The sequence below is a fragment of the Chroicocephalus ridibundus genome, chromosome 10 (assembly GCF_963924245.1).
Source record: "Chroicocephalus ridibundus chromosome 10, bChrRid1.1, whole genome shotgun sequence".
NCBI classification, from domain to species: domain Eukaryota; kingdom Metazoa; phylum Chordata; class Aves; order Charadriiformes; family Laridae; genus Chroicocephalus; species Chroicocephalus ridibundus.
Window position 1 is genome coordinate 8701068 of NC_086293.1, and position 19900 is coordinate 8720967.

General features: G+C 43.1%; 1 protein-coding gene across 3 annotated transcripts in view; it reads left to right on the plus strand.

Annotated features, from left to right (window-relative positions):
- The window catches only part of FGD5 (FYVE, RhoGEF and PH domain containing 5), a 103853-nt gene that overhangs the window by 53539 nt on the left and 30414 nt on the right, over positions 1–19900 (plus strand). For 2 of the 3 annotated variants that reach the window (XM_063347883.1, XM_063347881.1), the window contains exons 6-10: positions 10239–10390; positions 12440–12596; positions 13167–13254; positions 16230–16280; positions 17832–17890. In XM_063347883.1, the coding sequence (XP_063203953.1) occupies positions 10239–10390; positions 12440–12596; positions 13167–13254; positions 16230–16280; positions 17832–17890 (507 nt within the window). The remainder of the gene's footprint in view (positions 1–10238; positions 10391–12439; positions 12597–13166; positions 13255–16229; positions 16281–17831; positions 17891–19900) is intronic. The other variant, XM_063347882.1, reaches the window with a different exon arrangement.

Consider the following 19900-nt stretch of genomic DNA (forward strand, 5'->3'; position numbering starts at 1 on the left):
CAAAGTTAAGCCACTTACAGGTTGTGAAATGTCAGAATCACTGTAACCATGCGCTCTTTGCTTTCCCTGATCAGTTCCCATGGTGTCAAGTTAGAAAGTTCAGAAAGATCCGCATCAATTTTAGGATGAAATTTTGGGTGCACAATTTTAATGAAGTATTTTTTTCTGCAGTGGAAAAGTATCCTTTTTGCCCTGTCACCAAATGCATACATTCCTATAGGGGCTACTGGAGGCTTTTTCCAGCAGAGTCAACAAGCAAGTTTCTCAAATAAGAATTGTTTCTATAAGTAGGCTTTCTAAGTAGTGAGGATGTATGAATGGCACCTGGGTTAGACTGAGGGAGAAGAGAGGAACAGACAGTCTGTTTTCACACAGCTGCTAGTTCAGGCACTCCTTAATTTAGAAGAGATCAAAAATCTTTATGGGAACAGGATCAGAGGGTTCATTTTTGTGTTTCATCGGGTGCCTATAGCCCTACCATACCCTGTCATTACTGCTATAGGCTGATGTCTGCATGATAGCTACCTACTGCAGTGGCATTCAGAAATAATCTGCAGGTTTCTCTGTTGCAATCATGTTCAATATAGAAAGCCACAGTCCCAGCACTGCTGCCTTTCCCATCCCAGCTACTGTTGGATCTTTATATTCACCTGTTGCCCAGTGTGTATTCTGGAAATTTAGAGAAGACATTACCAATTTTACAACATGTAAGTCCATCAGACTACAGGGGTGTTATTGCATAACTGAGGCTTTTCAATGCTGTCATAGTGCAAAAAGTTAGAATGAACTAATTACTCCTGTTTGCAAGGGCATGTAGCGATAGGACGAGGGGTAATGGCTTTAAGCTAGAGCAGGGTAGGTTTAGATTAGACATTAGGAAGAAGTTCTTTACAATGAGGGTGGTGAGACACTGGAACAGGTTGCCCAGAGAGGTGATGGAGGCCCCATCCCTGGAGACATTCAAGGCCAGGCTTGATGAGGCTCTGAGCAACCTGACTAGTTGAAGATGTCCCTGCTTACTGCAGGGGGGTTGGACTAGATGACCTTTAAAGGTCCCTTCCAACCCAACACATTCTATGATTCTATATTAGAATAGCCTTAGGAATAGTCACATCAAGTGACTTGCCTTAAGCAAGGCGTTCGACACGGTCTCCCACAGCATCCTCACAGGGAAGCTTAGGATGAGTGGGCTTGATGAATGGACAGTAAGGTGTATAGATAACTGGTTGAAAGACAGAGCTCAGAGGGTAGTGATTAGGGGCACAGAGTCTAGTTGGAGGTCGGTGACAAGTGGTGTTCCCCAGGGGTCAGTACTGGGTCCAGTCCTCTTCAATATACTCATCAATGACCTGGACGAGGGGATAGAGTGCACCCTCAGCAAGTTTGCTGATGACACAAAGCTGGGTGGGGTGGCTGACACACTGGAAGGCTGTGCCGCCATACAGAGAGACCTGGACAGGCTGGAGGGTTGGGCAAAGAGGAACCTTATGAAATTCAACAAGGACAAGTGTAGGGTGCTGCACCTGGGGAGGAATAACCCCCTGCACCAGTACAGGTTGGGGGCTGACCTGCTGGAGAGCAGCTTGGTGGAAAGAGACCCGGGAGTCCTGGTGGACAACAGGATGACCATGAGCCAGCAATGTGCCCTTGTGGCCAAGAAGGCCAATGGCATTCTGGGCTGCATCCAGAAGAGTGTGGCCAGCAGGTCGAGGGAGGTCATCCTCCCCCTCTACTCTGCCTTGGTGAGGCTGCATCTGGAGTACTGTGTCCAGTTCTGGGCTCCCTGGTTCAAGAAGGACAGGGAACTGCTGGAGAGGGTGCAGCAGAGAGCTACCAAGATGGTTAGGGGAGTGGAACACCTCTCTTATGAGGAAACGCTGAGGGACTTGGGTCTCTTCAGTCTGGAGAAAAGATGGCTAAGGGGGGATCTTATCAACACTTACAAATACTTAAAGGGTGGGTGTCCGGATGGGGCCAGGCTCTTTTCAGTGGTGCCCAGTGACAGGACAAGGGGTAACGGGCACAAACTTGAGCATAGGAAGTTCCACCTAAACATGAGGAGGAACTTCTTTACTTTGAGGGTGGCAGAGCACTGGCACAGGCTGCCCAGAGAGGTGGTGGAGTCTCCGTCTGTGGAGACATTCAAAACCCGCCTGGACGCATTCCTGTGCAACCTGCTCTGGGTGACCCTGCTCTGGCAGGGGGTTGGACTAGATGGTCTCCAGAGGTCCCTTCCAACCCTATGATTCTATGATTCTGTGGTTCTATGATCAGTAAAAAATTGTGCTATGCTGTGCACTCGCTGTTGACACAGGTCCCACTGGCAGATGTCACAAGCAACCACCAGTGACCACAGAGTCACCGAACTGCCCTCAAGGTACAACACCCCATTCCTGGCCAGACAGGACCAAAGGCTTCCTCGACAGCACATCTCAGCTCAGGCAAACATTTCTCTCTGTTCGCCATCACCGACTTTCTCATGAAAAACAGTTCTAAATGCTCATCTTCAAGTCTCAAGTCTCATTTTCTTATGTAAAACCACATGTTGGTAAGAAAGGCAAGAAACTAAACCACACCCTAGCCACTTTCAAAAAGGAAAAAAAGGCTTTTCTTAAGCCTGCAGCAGGAGCAGTTTCCCATCTCATTTCCAGGCTTGGCTGGAGCTGCTATTCATTCAGCATAACAGAATCTGTTTGGCCTTTCAGCGGAGACTTTCATAAATTGATTGATTGCCAAAACGATGACATTTCCATACACCCACTCTGCTATTGAACTGAAAGAGTGGAAACATTGTGTTAGCTCACAAACTCGGTATCAGCTGGTGTGGTAGTAGTGATAATAATCTAAAGGGTTAGCTGTTATTTGCCCTACTCAAAGGTAATGCAATTCTCTGGAGCAGGGAGTTAGGAACTCATTCTGGACTGAGCAGGTGGGACTCGCAGGGCCTTGCAGTCCAAGTTCCTGATCTCTTGGTACTCACAATTTAGTTTTCCAAAGTTGTTTAGTCTTTGCATTTCCTTCAGGATCATTTAATCCTCTAACTTTGTCATTCTTTTCTCCCATTTTGCTTCCCCAGTAATGCAGGCTGCACTTGTCATCTTTTTCTTAGTGCTTGCTCCTGAACAAAAATGCTGCATGTTGCTTTCCCTAATGTTTTGCACATGACCTTCAAGGACCAAGATTCTGGTTTATTTGCTCTCCTTCAGCCAGTTAATTTCAAATGACTTTACTAAATGTACAGAAATCAGACTTGGTGTGACTCAGACTGCCTCAGGATCCCAGCCTGTATGGGATCGAGCATTTGCTTGATAGTGTACCATGTTCACGGTTATTTTGTCTTTGGCTTTTGTATATAAAATCGCCTTTTTTTGTGCATAAAACCCTTTGAAGTAATTATTAATTCCCTCTGAGGCATTTACTGAATTAAGGTACCTAAAAGGACAGCTCTGCGCTCAAAAAAACACCAGCCCAAACACCTCCCTGTTCAAAGAAAGTTGATCCTGTTTCCTGGTTTGCATTTTGCTCAAAACAATGGGCCACAATTCTTAGAAACAGCAAGACCCAGATTTATGCTTCCTCAGCATTTGAAGGTATGGATATGGATATGAATATGATATGATATAACATGATGGTTCTCCAGCCTTTGGAGCAGTTTGGGATCCAACCCTGCACTGGCCATCCAAAGGCTTATGACTGCAAAATAAATCTTAGGAAATAAAAAACAACAAAATCATCTTAGTGCTCAAGTCACTAACTCAAAGGTACCTCAATGCAGTTTATCGTGAAGCGTGGCTCACTGGTTAAATCCCACTTTCAGAATTCTTATGGGCAGCACGTTCTCAGGAACAAAAAATAAACAGCTGTTTCAGGAGCCACTATTACATGTTAGACAAAACAGAACTCCATCTTTCTAATTATTTACACTTCCAGTGAATGATTGGCTGAGCCTTTTTTACTACTGTGAATTTCTTGGATGATGTTCAAAGTTCTGCTGGACCAATCAAGTCATTACTTTCCTAATTAAATGCTTTAGTGAATGGAACGTGCTGGCTAAATGAAGAGCTAGCTGGCTATTAGACCCTCTGAAGCTCTTATAAAAGCCTAAAGATGCACTGTCACAAAAGAATAGCCTGCCCTCACTTACAGTAGGCTGTTTTTTTTCTCATTTATCTATTCATTGTTGTCTTCATTGGCAGTGGGAAAATGGCTATGTATCAGCCGGGGAGCTTCTGCAAAGGGAATGTTGAGCCAAAATAGCTTTCAGATAATCTGTATATCTCTTAAAATGAGAGGGAAGTCACACTAGCACATTTGACGTCAGGACAATTCCCTGGTAACAAGCCCCATCAATACAGTATTCGCAATGCATACTCCACAGCTTGCCAGTTCTGAAACTCATTTTCAGTGTTTTGGATGAATGTGTGTGTTTGACTGCCTGTGAGTGTGTGTTGAGGTCAGGGCTCCTGACCTAGATTGTACCCTGCAATGGCAGGATAAAAGACTAATTGTGTCTGCCGCGGTAGTATTTTCTGCTGTTCATCTGGCATTGTTTTTGCTGAGCTCAGTAATGAGAAATTTGGGAAGATCACTGCTCAGTGCAGATCAAGGGTCACCCACTCTGCTACAGGAGATGTGCCACTTTTTAATTCAGGGGTCCACTTTCACTTTCATCATTAGGAGAGAGGCTGCTGGCTGTCATCAAGATACCTCCAAGAACCACCCAGGAGTCAGACTTGGCTCAGGGCATACTGTACGGCATCTCATGCCTGCATTCAGCTTTAATATGGAGACTCTCTTCTCCCCCTTTGAACTCTTCACCCTCCCCTCAGACATCATGCCTAGATGTCCAAAAGAGCATTGGATCCTGCAATATGCAGGATCTGTTGAATCCACCTTAATTTTAGAAGTGGAAGTCGTTGTAAAAGCCTGCACCATTTTATGCAATCAGTGTAGACTGCTGTTGTATGAAGTTTGGGTTGCAGTAAGATTGCCTGTTGTCCTCCATGGCCCACTCACAAAGGGTCAAATTGGGCTACCTTTCTGTAGCCCTGATCCAGGTACCTAAATCTTTTTTTTTCCTCAAACTCTCCTGTAGTCACTGTTCCCTCTTGGCATTGGCAGGCACTGCCAGCATCTCTAAAGCATCTCATATCCCAGCACCCTACAGTGAGCCTCATCACCTCACAGAGGGTATCAGATTCTGCTCCAAGAGCCAAGCATGTGACAGTTAGACAGTGCTCCACATAACCCATAAGATCTTGTTGAAACTAACCCCACGTTTCTCCTTGTCTCATGCCCTTATAATAGGCTCCAGATTACAGTTGCCATTTCCAGCAGAGAACCCAAGTGTGTGTTAGTGATGTACACAAATGAAATAAGAGAAAAAACTCCAAGCAACCTTTGTGGCTCTGGTTTTAGATCCTCTTTGTTTCACTTAATTATTTATAGAGTTTATTTCAGTGATGTTAGGGATTTGGCCATTGGATGGCTGCAAAGGGCTTGTTTATGGGTGTCCAAAATGTAATGAAAAGTTTTATGTTTAAAAAATGTGTTTTTATAGCATAGTTGCCAAGCTGCTAATCTTCTCTCACCTAGCAAGCTTGGGTTAGGCTTTCACATGCACACACAAACACTGGGGCAGGTACAGGCATAAGACAGGAGTGAGATCCGTAGGCTCCTGCAGCCCTGGATGAGGCTGAGCTCTCATGCCAGAGCCTTGAACTGAACGGCTTCACTTCATGCTTCTGTTCTAAGAAAGTTTTGACAGCAGGGAATTATATGGACTCGGGGTTTGGTACCTTCTGTGCTCAGTCATGGAGCTTGGGTGACAGACTTGGAGACCTCCAGGTGCCATGATTGATTAGAGTTAGTGAGACTGCAAAAGCACTTTGCATTTGATTAATGGCTTCCCAGGCAATCAGCATTTTCAATAGTGACAGAATTTTTTTTTCATGGATGTTTATAGTGATTACTGTTATGCTGCAGGTTTTTTTATTAATCATTAGGAAGCTGGCTATCCAGGCAACTGGAATTAAATAATTTGTCTGAGAATTCATTATAATCAAAGGGCCAGGCAATTAATGACTAATTAAATCCACTGAGATGCTGTGGGAAAAGAGTGTTAATCTTGTTGCTCAGCTGTGGTGGAAAGTGGACAGATACAGAGCTGTTCAATGTTAATTTGGAAAAGATGACATTTCTATAACATAATAGGTTACTTAAGCACATCAGTAGTGAACTTCTACAGCTATTCACTTCCCCAGGCACAATAAGCTGAAAGAACCCTTTGGATTCTTTCCCTTTCCCCAGTCTGGATTAATTATGATGACTGAGGACTTTGAAAGGTTGCAGATTCCTTTGAGTTAGGAAAAGCATCCAGAAGATGGATTGATTGGCTTAGTTGGTTGGAAAGCCTCTGGAGTGTACACTGGCTGAAATATGTAGTTAGATAGGCTCACTCACACACCAGAAAAAACGGGAGCTGGAATAGCACAACATTGGGATTATTTGTGGTACTGTGGCAGGACACGTTGTGGAAATCAGACCCAGATAATTAGGAAATACAATAATACTCTTTCAGAATTTTTTATTATCTTGTTTTATCCAGGATATAGTTAGTCAAAAAGAAAATTGTCATCGTGTTCTTTTTTTTAATCTAGTTCCAGTGGCTTTTCAGAAGACAAATGCTTCATCTGTCATAGTGCAAAAAAACCAGTGTGCGTGCGACTTTCGTTCTGGCTAGTATTTATTAGATATTCCAGTCATCCCAGTTCATAGTGAGCCAGTGTGTATATTGCAGTTGACAGTGTTTACAAGAGAAAAGCCGAGAATGAATCTGAGGAGACTAAAAACTGCTCTTGCCTGCAGTCAGTTCCTGCTGGTGAGGAGAGAGGAATTTTGAAGCTCTGTGCCCAGAGGCTCTCCTGCTCCTTATAGAACCTTTCAGCAGAACCACAGTCATACCAGCCAGATCCCCAGCATGCTGAAATCGATACCGCTACCTTGATTAAAGTGGACTACTTAATGTAAAATATGGATCCCCAGCGAAACATACACTGTTGAGTTGTTCATACCTGGCCATTAGCAGGTTTCACGGAAATCATTTCTTTCAGACTCCTCCTTAATTACTCTGTGTACTTAATTACTCCATTACTTAATTACTCCACGTACTTATAAAACTTAACTAGACAGAAGCCAGAGTCATGAGAAATGCTGTGGTAAATCCCAGTACAGCCCAGGGAAGTTCATAAGATTGTGCCTAAAAGTTCTGGGAATAAAATTCGACATTTTGGCAATAGGTTTCATGATCGCTAGATCCTGACAGAGGAAGATACTCAACCTATCACATCCTGGTTCAGGGCTGGATAGAAGCAGCTTGGCACCTTTCAATGAGCTGTGCGACCTTAGAGATTTCTTTTTATCAAGCCCCTGCTTCCTTTCGCCGCACATTTGGCCACATCACATGCAGTGGGGTAGGAGGCCAGGAAATGGTCTCTGAGTGGAAAAATCTCACTGCCATTTCTATTAACTCATCCAGCAGAATCACCTTCTCAGCAATTGTTAAAACAGCTGCATTTTTTTTCTGATGAATTGGCTTCTATGGGCAGACAGAGAATGTTTTTAATATATCTTTGAAAAAACACTGATTTTAATAATAACTCACTGTTTGCAGAGTAGCATGTGAAAAAATACATTCACAGCATGGATGTGGCCAGACTGGTCAGACACTAAAGCTTTCCTTCACACTAGATCTTGGGCTGAAGCAGAGCTCAGTGCAAACCTGCTGGAAGACCAGCTCCTGGTTTGATGGCCTTAGTCTGACAGGATGCAACCAGGGCTTCAACACCAGCTCTGCTGTGACTAGATGCTTGGTCTTTGCATGTGGTTATGAGCTACCTGACCCTTTGTGAGATCACCAAAAGTCTCTTTTGGGATTTGTTTTGTTTTTTGTTTTTTTTCTCAGGATGCAGTGTTAGCATATCCATAAAGTGGTAGATTCTGTCTTAAAGTTGTTTGTTTTCCTAATAATGCTATATTCTAGCAAATATTGTGGTCTGGACTACTGACCAGACCACACTAGATCATATCATCTCAATATGGTCCCTCCTGGCTTCAAAGTCAGTGAATCTAAGTATATTCAGCTACAAAGCCTCCATTCAAGTGATTTTAATGCTGAATTTAAAAACAATAACCGATTTGAGGTACTTCCTGGAAAAAACCAGCACGTGTAGGCTGGCTAGCAATAAGAGAGAATGCTGCAATCCCTCAGCCTTACCTTCAAACACAAAAAAAAAGAAAGGAAGGTCAGATAAGGAAAGATAGTATTTTTAAAGGAAGGAAGCTTTGCAATCTCCTAGTCTGCAGCTGCTGCACCAAAACAAGTCATCGACAGCTTTCAAACCTCACAGTTAATGTGGCTTCGCTACTCAGATGTTGTTTTGATTATTTACTCTGTTTTTCACTACCACCCCTTTTTTCCTCATCTTCTGCAATAAAAACTCCATGCACTTCATGGCTTATTGGGATGCAGAAAAAGACTGGAAAAGGCACTCACCAGAATTAGTTTCTAAGCAATTGTATATGAATGCCCAGTTTCTGCTGTCATCACAAACAAGGATGCACTTAGGTTTCTAATTTTTCACTTATTTTCATAGAGAAACTGAGGTTCAGATACTTTGCCCCTCAAGACCTGACTAGCAGAAATGGGAAATTCAACAGTAAGAGCCCAACCTGACTCTGGTGGAGGAACACACAGAATCATCTTGTTACAGGGAATACAGAGAAGAATTAAACCTGTAGCAGTTCTGCAGGACCATACTCAGGCAAACACTGAATACTGTACTAACGCTTTTCAATTACTTGTACTTTTAGCAATACTGAAGAAGCAGGTGCTGAAATAGCAGCCCTTTAATTTTATTGAATGAAGGCTGCTGCTTTTGAACACCAGATACTGCTATGAAGATAAACCATCTAGTTTCAATGCCCCAGCTCCTGGCAAAGGCAGACAGAACTCCTGGGTCAGGAACCTGCCTCAGGCCACTCAGCAGCAAAGCGTTAGTTGTACCTCTGCACAGCATCAGCTTTCCTGCCTTCTTGTGTTGTGCATTGCCTTGCAACCCCTTGCTACAGTTTGCATTCAGACCTGCACAAAGCCCAGGCAGCCTCAAATGCCTCAGCACCTCTAGTCCCTGCCTGTGAAGAGGAGATGTGTCTGGCAGCAGCAGGCAGGGGAAACAGCAGTGGGTGGCAGGGACCTAGAAAGGGCCAGGGCACCACAGGGGCCAAAGTCTCTCGAGAGTATCCAGGTGCCAGCAAAGGCTCCTTTACAAATCTGAAGCAGAGAAGATGGATTCTGTAGGAATCAGGTTTTGACCTGAAAACATTTCAGCATCCAGAGCTCTGGATGAAGGAGACTTTAAGCAATGTTTTGCACACAAAATATTTGCTGGCTGCTGTTGGGATGATTTTCTAATGCCCAGGGTTCTAATACAAATTATCACTGCAGTTGCAGGTGGAGGCCTTATTCTTCACTTCCAAGTCAAAGCTGGGGAAACATTTTGCTAGGCACTCTTAAACAGGTGCCCTATTACGTACCAGAGCTGGCTACATTTTAATATACAGGAAATTACTCTATATTGCCCACATAATTTTTGAACCACTTCAGGATCAAAACCGTTTCTAAGATGAGGAAAAAAGGCCTCGGTTAGGTTTCATAGGGAAAATGATTTGTTCCAAAGCTTAAATTCTGAGTTCAGATTTGGAGACGAGCGTTGCAAATTTTAGCACAAGACATGTAGGTGTTGAGGTTTTTCATGTCAAGCTGTTGGACTGAGTGAAGTGACAGGAGAATCTCATCCTTCATTTTTAAAAATTATGTTTCTGGTTAAGAAACACTATAAACATAAGACCAACTACGCCCAGAAAAGCAGGAAAAAATGCAAGGTGAGTAAAAAGATATCAAACTTACTGTATGCATAAGGGTCTGATGGCTTGGTCAGGTGAAATGTTCGATTTTGAGCTGACAGCATTGTGGAATTCAGCTGAAAATGTGTGTGAACTAATGGATGGAAGAAAACATATGCTATGATCTCCTTGCTATACTGAGCACACTCTATCACTATTGATGGTATATCTTACAATTCTTAGAAAGCATAGTTCAGGAGTCAAGAAAATGTAATGATAATTTCAGAAGAGAGGCTTTAAGTCTGTTTACCTAATTTCTGTATTGTTGTTCACAGGATTTCTATGAAGGCGTCCTGAAAGTGCTTGGAGAAGAAGACGAAAATGAACAGGAAGAAGTTAAACTCAAGCAGGGTTTAAGTGAACTCCCTGAACTTTATGAATTACACCAAGACATCCTGAGAGAACTGGAAGAAAGAGTCCTTACATGGTAAGTATAGAATGGCGTGGTTTGATGGCCTTAACATACTCTCCACAGCAGGTGGGTGAACTTGTCAGTGTTCCCTTGATCCCACTAGCAGGGAGGCTGGGATTCCAGCTGAGATGAAAGAAATAGAACCTGAACTACTTTGCCAGATTTTGCATACAGGCAGGCAGGAAGTAAATGTAGAGGCTGTCAGGGTAAGAAACCAGCACTGAAACATTTGCACATTGCGTAGCCCATGACTCCCAAATGGCCCCATCAGTCAGTGTGAGGACAGCCTGCTTCAGATGCATTGTCCTCTGATGCCAGTTCACAGTCATCACCAACTGGCTTCGCACTGATGGCCTGAAGGTTGCAGACTCGTGCCATGGGAGGCAGGAACAGCAGACATCAGAACTGATCCTAAAGAATCTCATCTGCTTACAGAAATCTACCTAGCAAACGCGTAGCTTTCAGATAAGCAAACCCCATCGCTCCCAGCACCAAGGCAGGGCTTTCCACAGGCTCGGCTTCCAAGCCAAACAGACACTGTCAGCCTGCTGAGGGACTCCACCTAAGCCAAACATCCTCACAGGGCGAAGTCTTTCCATGAGAGAATAAGACCATGCCTAGGACAGACAAAGCTCCAAAATTCATTCAGTTAAGGAGACCTCTGACTCAAGCCAGGCTGCCAGGCCCTAATCTATCAAACTGCTGGAACAAGAATGTCTAAGAGCAATTACCCCTGCAGACCCAAGCTGACTAAGCTTACAGCAGCCAGCGCAGCCCCTGCCTAGACTGAACTAGTATGGCACTGGCAGCTTATGATGGACCATGCAGCCCCACACCTCCACCCTGCTGGACTCCAGGAGGCAGTGCTCACTGAGAGTGGCCGATCCTGTCGCAGCACTGCCACTGAACAGTTAAGGAAGTCAATTAGATCAGGAGAACTTTTCAGTAACAATCCTAAATGCATGGCACAGCTCTCCTTGTCAGCTCTGCACTTTCAAGTCAAAGCACACAAGAAAAGAAAAGGCTAAAGGTAACTGTAAATTGGTTCATGTCCACGAAGGGACTGTTACAAATGGCAGAAAGACTTAAAAAATTTCATCATTGATTTATGATTTATACACTCATACACACAAACAGAAGTGGTGTTTCCAGCTGGGATCTAAAATGACTTGTTGTGTCCTAAAGAAGTCACAGCATCACAGCCCTACTCTAGCAGCATGCTGCCTTTTCCCTAAGACAAAAGGGAGACAACTGGAAGTACCCTAAGATTCTGTGCAGAACTACTCTGTGGCACTGGGGAAAAAAGATGGCTGCACTGCAAACGCTGCCAACAGAACAGAATGACACATGGCACAGCGCTGCACTCGTACAGGTTCCCAGGTCACCGCCACCCCTGAACCTTCCAGTAAGTCCTTCCCTGTGTCTGCGTTCACCCAGACACTGTGTTGCTCTAACACGCCCAGGAACTTATATTGCTCTCTCAACTATGATTACTCTTATGTGATCTCAAATTTTGTCCTGTTCTCTCCGTGTTCATGCTTCGTAAATATTTCAATATTGTGCTACTGGGTGCTGTGACAGATGATGGTGGGGCACTGCGAAGAAGGGGGCAATGAAGGAGAGCTGAAGATATGATGTCACAACTGAAGAGGTTATATTATCCCCCACAACCAGTGCTAAAAGCACTGCAGCAGCTGGAAAGTCTGTTTAGAGAAGCAGAAGCTGTGTCCAGAAAGGAGACGTTCTCCCCACTAGGGACACACAGTGCTGCCATGGCAAAGGCACAGCCGAAGGATCAGCCCCTCATGGAGCCCGTTCTACAGCAGCCCATTTTGTTGTCCAGCATGTCAGCGAAGCACTCCCTCGTTCCTGCCATTGGTGGTTGGACTCGATGATCTGAAATGTCCCTTCAAATCTAGGCAATTCTATGATTCTGTGATTTAACCTAGGCTTTAGCTGCACAATGTCCTTAGCCACTGTGGGTCTAATACAATGAGAAAGAAGTATGGCTCCTCTTCTTTCTTATTTATTTATTTGCTGCTTCTTTTCTTTCTGTGGCTTTAGGGAGGAACACCAGAAGGTTGCTGATGTTTTTCTCTCCAGAAAATCAAGGCTGAATCACCACACAGCATACATTATGCAGTTTGATAGGAATTTGGCTTTGCTAGATGAAACCTGCCTTAAATATTCCCAACTGGCTACCATAATTCAGGAGTTTGAGGTAAGTCTCCCATGTTTTTTTAGCTGCACTAATGAATGGTTGCTACTTCTTTTCCGTCTGTGTATTAAATCAGATCACAACCTCACTTTATTTTCTTGTAAACATTCTCTGGACATTCAGTTCCAACTCAATCACATGGAGATCCTTTGCTGTATTTTGCTCAATTCCATGTCTTGAAATAAGATACTAAAAAGTTGCAGGCAGAATAATCTTTCAGTCCAGAAAAGGACCAACAATGACAAGCGTCACTGAGATACGATACCTCTGTCTTCACATGCCACCCTAAAATCTTTATCCATCCTTTACCTTCTTAATCGTATTCGCTTTCCTCCCTTTACCGTCTGAGTCCAAACTATTTGTGAATGATGCCATACAAAAGAAACTGTTTACAGTACTTCTTTGTAGTCATAAAGACAATACCCCCTAGCAAGCCTGGTAAACTGGGAATGATTCAGTGGAATTTGTGCATGCAACTGGTAGCAAAATTTCCTAGTACACATCACATGGGGACAACAGTTTGCTGCTGAACTCACACATCTTTGTGTTTCCTTTCCCTTCCATTGAGGACAGCAGAGTTCTGGTGGCAGCCCTCAGAGTGTGAAACACCAGCTTTTGAAAGTGGTGCAGCGAGTCTTCCAGTACCGTGTGCTGCTCACAGGTCAGTCACTCTCAAAGGTACTCAGTGGAAACCCTCCCATGATGTTCTGTGCCTCCACTGTGCTATTCAGCTAAAATAGCGCTGAAGCAGTGTGGGATTTCCTGCGAACTCCAATATGCTTAGTACAGGATTCAGGAAATACCAGGGAGCCTGGGAAGCAGCAGGCACTTCTTCAGCACAACCACGCTGAAAGGTCACAAAAAAGTGTAAAGTCAGGTGCTTTTAGCCATTCCTTCTTGGCTTTTTCCTTTTGTGAATTAGGAGAGGCAGAGGTAAACCTCATTGCCAGCAAACAGGCTTGATTTTTTTTGTATCAAGGGCAATTATCAGAGACAGTAGGGGACAGTAATCCTCAGCAAGGGGACTCCGCACTGCATCCTGTGTGACAGTGGCAAGCACCATCTCCTTCTACTCCATCAACAAAGCAGTTACCCAGTATTGCACCCTAAGCCCTAGGTACAGTACACCTAAGACTAGTGGTAAGTTTAAGTCAAAATCCCAGTCCAATTTCTCTGCATAGTAGGAGTCAGAGATCCAAATCTACATTAACAGTGCATTTACAGATTTTACATTTGCAGTAACGCCTTCCCTTTACATTCAGGACCATATATGTCACTCCCACCTGGAGTCTCTCCAAGGGGGGTTGTATTCCCTGGGGTGGCACATTCTCTGTAAGCCACAGCAAATCTAGCAAGTCTGAGCCAGTGAGGGGAGCAAACTTTCTGGAGCAGGATGTGTCCCCTAGAAAGAATTGTGAAGTTTAGGGTTGTAACTAACGAACTGGTTAGGGAAGGAAATGGTGAAACGTAACAATGAGTCTCAGTGTTGTCAAGTAATTTAGTCAGATCAGAACACAAAAGAGCAGGGATCCATAGACATAAAGATGGGGAAATGCTGTGGGAGTATGTATATGTGTGGGTGGAGAGGGATGCAAGATGAGTTATGCGTGGGACAGTAAAAAGGAAGCCATAAACCCTGCCCATACTCAACAGCCGATGAAGGGCACAGCATATTAGAAGGAACTCCTGTAAATGCAGCAGAACAAAGTGACCATATGAAATTTTTATTCACAGCACAGATTAGCAGCAGTTTCATCTTGCTCCAGACACTTTGATCAAGGATGCAACTCATTATTCACAGCTGGTTTTGCTTTTTTAGTACGAGCAATACAAATGAACACCGGATGCCAATAATAGGACTTTTTTTTCTGTCTGACTTGCTTCCCTCTCTGGGCGTGTCTACAGTAAGGGCAACTTTCCAGACTTGCGGGTTGCAGTACTTGGTAGTCTCACATCATCCTCACAGTGTTTTTAGTGCATGCACACAAATGCTGCATCTAAGAAAAAAGGACTTGGCATGTCCCTGCCAGAAATGCTCCATTTTCTCTGCCCATTTCTGTGGTCCGCAATGTAAACTGCAAACATGAAGCATGGTATTTTGTGAGAGAACTGGAAGGGTTTCAGTGCAGTTCCAGTGATTGGATTCCATCTATGCTTGAAGCAACCTGAGCTCCTCCTTGTCCCAGCTACTGGCACTAACGGGGAAAATGAACGCTTTTGTGTGTAGTGAGATAAGGTCTGCTGGATAAAGATATTCCAGAAAATAGGTTTACTGCTTCAGTTCTTTACCTCAAGAAACCAAGCCCCTCTTTGCCTGCTAGGACAGTGTGGGTCTGAAACAGTGCAGTCCTTCAGATTCTTTAGACGTCATTAAAAAAATTAAAATATGCAGGTGTACTTGTGTGTTTATAACTGGCTGTTTCTACCAGATAAGGAAGGGTACTTTATGAGGATATCGGTTGCCAATTACTGCACTACAGCCAAAAGGAGTTGCCCACTCAGTTAAATGTCCATAGCCAAGGACAGAGCTTGCAGCTGTGAAAAGGAATGCTAAATATTGCCTGATAGATAACACTGCACAAATCCTTCCCGCTTGACTGAGTACAGGAAGATGCTTTCCTGAATGCATGTAAAAGCCAGGTAGATTTCAGGACGCTAGGGATGGCACAGCACTGGAAAGAGGAATGTATATGGGTAGGACACTCAAGGGAATGGATATCCATGCACAGCACCACTCTCAGCACAGAGGCCTATGTTCTTGGATGCAGAATTTAGGAGCCTGGATTCATCAGAAAGATAAGAATGAAGTATTTCAGGATTAGGGTTTTTAAATGGTGGCACTTATATACTACAGTAATTGAAAGCATAAACACCCAGATGATCCAAGACAAGTAGTCCAAATAAAACTTAAAGGTTTGTATATAATGCAAATATAATTCCTGTAAATGTAAGTGATATTCTGTGTATTTTACAGAACCTATTTTCAGAATGTGATTAAGTTCAGTAGTAATCATTGAACTCTGCATGTACAGAACCAGGGTCTCCTTACTGTGTCTATAAAATTCATGTAATTCATTTACTATAAATATAGAAAGTCCATCATTACAGCCAACACCATTCATACAGATGGGAAAATATAATTCATTCAAAGAACAATTATTTGTAAAGTTGTGCTACTCAGCAGTTCTCTTGGCTAAGAAACAAGGAAATATTTTTGTCACTCTCTGTGTATTCATTTATACCTGACAAGTTATGTGATGAGTCCAAATCTGTATCAATTGTATCAATGCTCTTGCATTGACTCTCAAAGCAGAACGCAGACAAAGATGAGTTTTGCTTTGGAAAGAGGCTATATGCACTTAATTATTTAGGAATAAAATGATATGGGACATTGCTGTGGATGCCCCATCCCTGCAGGTGTTCATGACCAGGTTGGACAGGTCTTTGAGCAACCCGGTCTAGTAAAAGATGTCCCTGCTCATTGCAGGGGGGTTGGAGCTAGGTGATCTTTAAGGTCCCTTGCAATTGAAACCATTCTATGATTCGTATTTTATGTTTTAGCTAATAACACTACAAATTATGTGGATCTCTGTTCTGATTAATGGATGTCTATGCTTGTTTGATTATCTTCTACAGATTACTTGAATAATCTTTGCCCTGACTCTACAGAGTATGAAGCCACACAAGGTAAAATGAAATGGGTAGAATAAAATTGTGCTTTGCTAACTCTGCTTCTAAAGAGGTACAGGATCTATACTGGTAGTGTATGGAAGAGGATTGTTTTCAAGATTTTGTGTTAATAGGTTAGATGTAAGATCTATAAGAACTGATTACTAATATAGACAAATTATTTAGGGCAAGAAGCCTTTATTTTTTTCATTGAAACAAGTGGTCTCCCTATGGTTTTGACATGATGAACTTACAGAAGAAATTACCATCTATACAAGCACAGTACAGACATTGTAATTCTGCCCCAGTCATCGGGTAAATCCTAGTCCTCTTTGGCTCTGTCCATATTTGGCCTTGTCATTGTAAAGTCAGTTGGGATGGTTCCACCTGCGTGTTTGTGTACCGTTATCTATGGTATGCCTGCTGTGCTCTGTGAACTTTGGAGAAACCTGGGAGGTTTGAAATATATATCTGTATTCTGGATTCCTTAAGCCTAAGTTAATTTGTAAGACATTGTATAAAAATCAGTTCTGCGCAATCAGGGACAAATCCAGCTGTTCAGCTGCTAACACCGTCCCTTCCGATACATCAGTTGTCTCACTCCCACTGAAATCAAAGCAGGGTTTAGCTGTGGCTTCAGTGGTAGTAGCTTCCAGGCTGGGGTAAGCAGGAATAACTTTGCATTAATGAAACCAGTTCACCTCTCTGTTACGCTGAGTGTAAATCCAAACCAACTCATAGCAATAAGGTCTGATTGAAGGTCAGCCCATTCTGACCAAGAGTAGAGTCCTGTGCAAGATTTAGGACCCTAGTTACTAAGAATCTATACCAGTAATTTAAACAAGGACAGGGCAGACACTCAAGCCCTGTGGCCACAATTGCCTCTCCTGGTTGTGGTTAGCACACGCTTGCCACATTTCTGGCCAGCAGTGGCTACCATGTTCCCAGATTATGCCCAGAAACAGATGCCTGTTCCACAGAAGAAGAGATTTGAGATAAGAACCTGAGCCACGTTATGCCACTGCTGTAGGGCCAGCAAACATTCCCTGGCCCAGGCTATTTGCCAGTGGAGAATCCAGGTGTTAATACATGTCCCCACTTCATACACACTTCTGTCAGAAAGGGATGACCTGTCCTCTCCCTCAGCAGTAAAGGGAAACAGATCACTTTAGATTCCCATGCTTTTGGATGACTAAAGCTGGGTTACATTAATCAATCCCTACCACAAGCTCCAATTGTCAAAAATCTGCAACTAGAAAACATCACAAAAAGATTTTGTGCCATGCTAGGTGCTTAAAAAGGACCTCATGAGTTGTCTTGGTCAGCACAAGTATGATGCAGAGTTTCACACAAGAGAATGGTGAAGGGAAGGGGAACTGACAGCACTGTGCTGTGGCTTAAATTTGCTAGGCAGTTGCATTCTGAAGGTGCCGAAGAAATGAAAGGAGCTGCTGCTCCTGGGGATGTTGTTCGCTTTTTTTTAGAGATGCCCTTGCAAACAGAAGGGATTGGGGTTATTTTCCAATTCGTTTATGTGATTTATGGTGTTTGCTTTGCTTTATCCCTCAGCTGCCTTATTCATTGTTTCTGAAATCACAGACCGAGCCAATGACAGCATGCTCCAAGCGGTGAGTCCTACCATGACACACGCTCTCCTGATCGGTAGTGTCTTTTCTGCTGAAGTGAATGCATATCTCTGCTAAATTCTGAAGCCTCCTCCAGGGTGAGACTCAAAGGTTTATCCAGACCTGGTTTACCGTACTGCAGATAAGGGGTAGGTCTTATGCCCTTTAATGCAGCTGTGCGAGATGTAAGTCACCACAGCAAGCAGCACAAATTTTTCCCCCTCTTCAGGCTGCTGAAATGATATTTGGAGCAATGAAGTGAGAGATGGGAATTTTCATAGTTCTATTTGTAGCCTGGGATGTTTTTAGATATGGAATGTTGAAGACATCACAAATGTTCTGAGTTCATTTACTTCCACAATTCTGGAATCCCATTTTATTTCAGAAGAATAGAATCATAGAATCATAGCATAGGCCATGGTTTATAGTATTGCAAATGATCACACAACCAAATAGACTGGCCAAGACTTTCATAGGCTAGAGCTCATGTCTAAATTCAGATTTAGGTATCTAGGTAAGTAATATAGTTTTCCAAAGTAATGAACAGTTTTTGTAATGTCAGTGTTATTTATTAATATCGCTTACATGATATTAGAATCCTAATGTACTGGCAAAGATAGCCTCCATAGAGCTGGTCTTATGATCATTTGTTTCCAAGGACCTAGGTCGGATTTTTGTCTAAGATGACAGGGGTTTTCTATTGACATCAGTAAGAAGCAGTGTTGGGAGGCGCAGGAGGCAGCAGAGAGACCGTCAGATACAGGATCTGTATCAGATACAGCAGGTTCCAGAGGAATTCAACTTGCTGGACCTTTTGATAACAAAAGGCACTGCCTTTGTTTTTATCATACTAGCCACTCACACCTGCAGCTAAGTTCTGTACTGAGGTCCATGTTTGCTTTAGCTGCACAGACCTAGGATTCAGCTCAAGTAGTTAGAAAGAAGCAGTCTAATGAAATGTTACTCAGTAAGTCCATAGTTTCAGAGTCATTCTGTAAAGAGGCCACATCACATTTCTTTTTCTGATAAAACCCTCGGCTTGTTAGACCTAGAAAATAGTCATAATACAGACCAAAATTTCAAAAAATGCCATTTTTAAGCACTTCTTTTCAAGGCATTTAGATTACCAAGGAGTATGTGCAGTTGCTAAGGCAGATGTTGACTATTATGTGGTTTGTGTTCAACAGCATCTATGTTAGAGAACAAAGCACCTCAGTCCAAGAATCCTGCATTTCATCCAATAGTGAGTGATTACACTGAAGTGTTTCTTTCTCAAAAGGTGTCTCATCTTAAGTATTTTATCATTGCATTGGGTCACAGGGATTTCAAGTGATTGGGAATGTATCATATCTTTTGGGAATCTTTCGCACTTTATTTCTCATTTGAACATTGCTGAATTTAACATCCTGCATTGGGATTTTGCTGTGCCTTTGCTAAATTAAAAATCTCTTTGGCATTGCAAACATCCTTCCCTCTGGTTAATTACAGATGGCATTCAATTCACTTCTTTATTATTTCATTTACTGAGCAGGGAGAGGGTTGTTAATAATTACTCAGGAACCAAAACATGAAATTGAAGAGACAAAGAGAAAAAAAACCTGGGCATCAATGCAGACAAAGGGAAGAAATGAAATGTCAACCCTTGTTAGTAAGATCTTGTTTTCAGGGAGGATTTTAAGGTTGAAGGAATGAATGCACAGGAATTGTTAGGGAAAGACACATGTTGGAGGCCACCACAGCTACGCACCAGCACTGCTGAGTCAGCATATTCCCTTTAACACCTTTGCCCTCTGCAGGGGAATGGAAGCTCTGGGTGAAGCAGTGAATTCAGACTGTGTTACATAGTAAAAACGCAGTAGGTCAACTAGATGAAGGACGTTTTTTTGCAACAGCTTGGGAAGTAAGAAAGAAAGAGTCTCAAAATCCAAGGTGCCCTTTGTCTTCTAAAACTGAAGCTTTCATGCTTTACCCAGAGAAGTGGAAGCATCTGCTTGCAGCAAATGAACCCAGAGC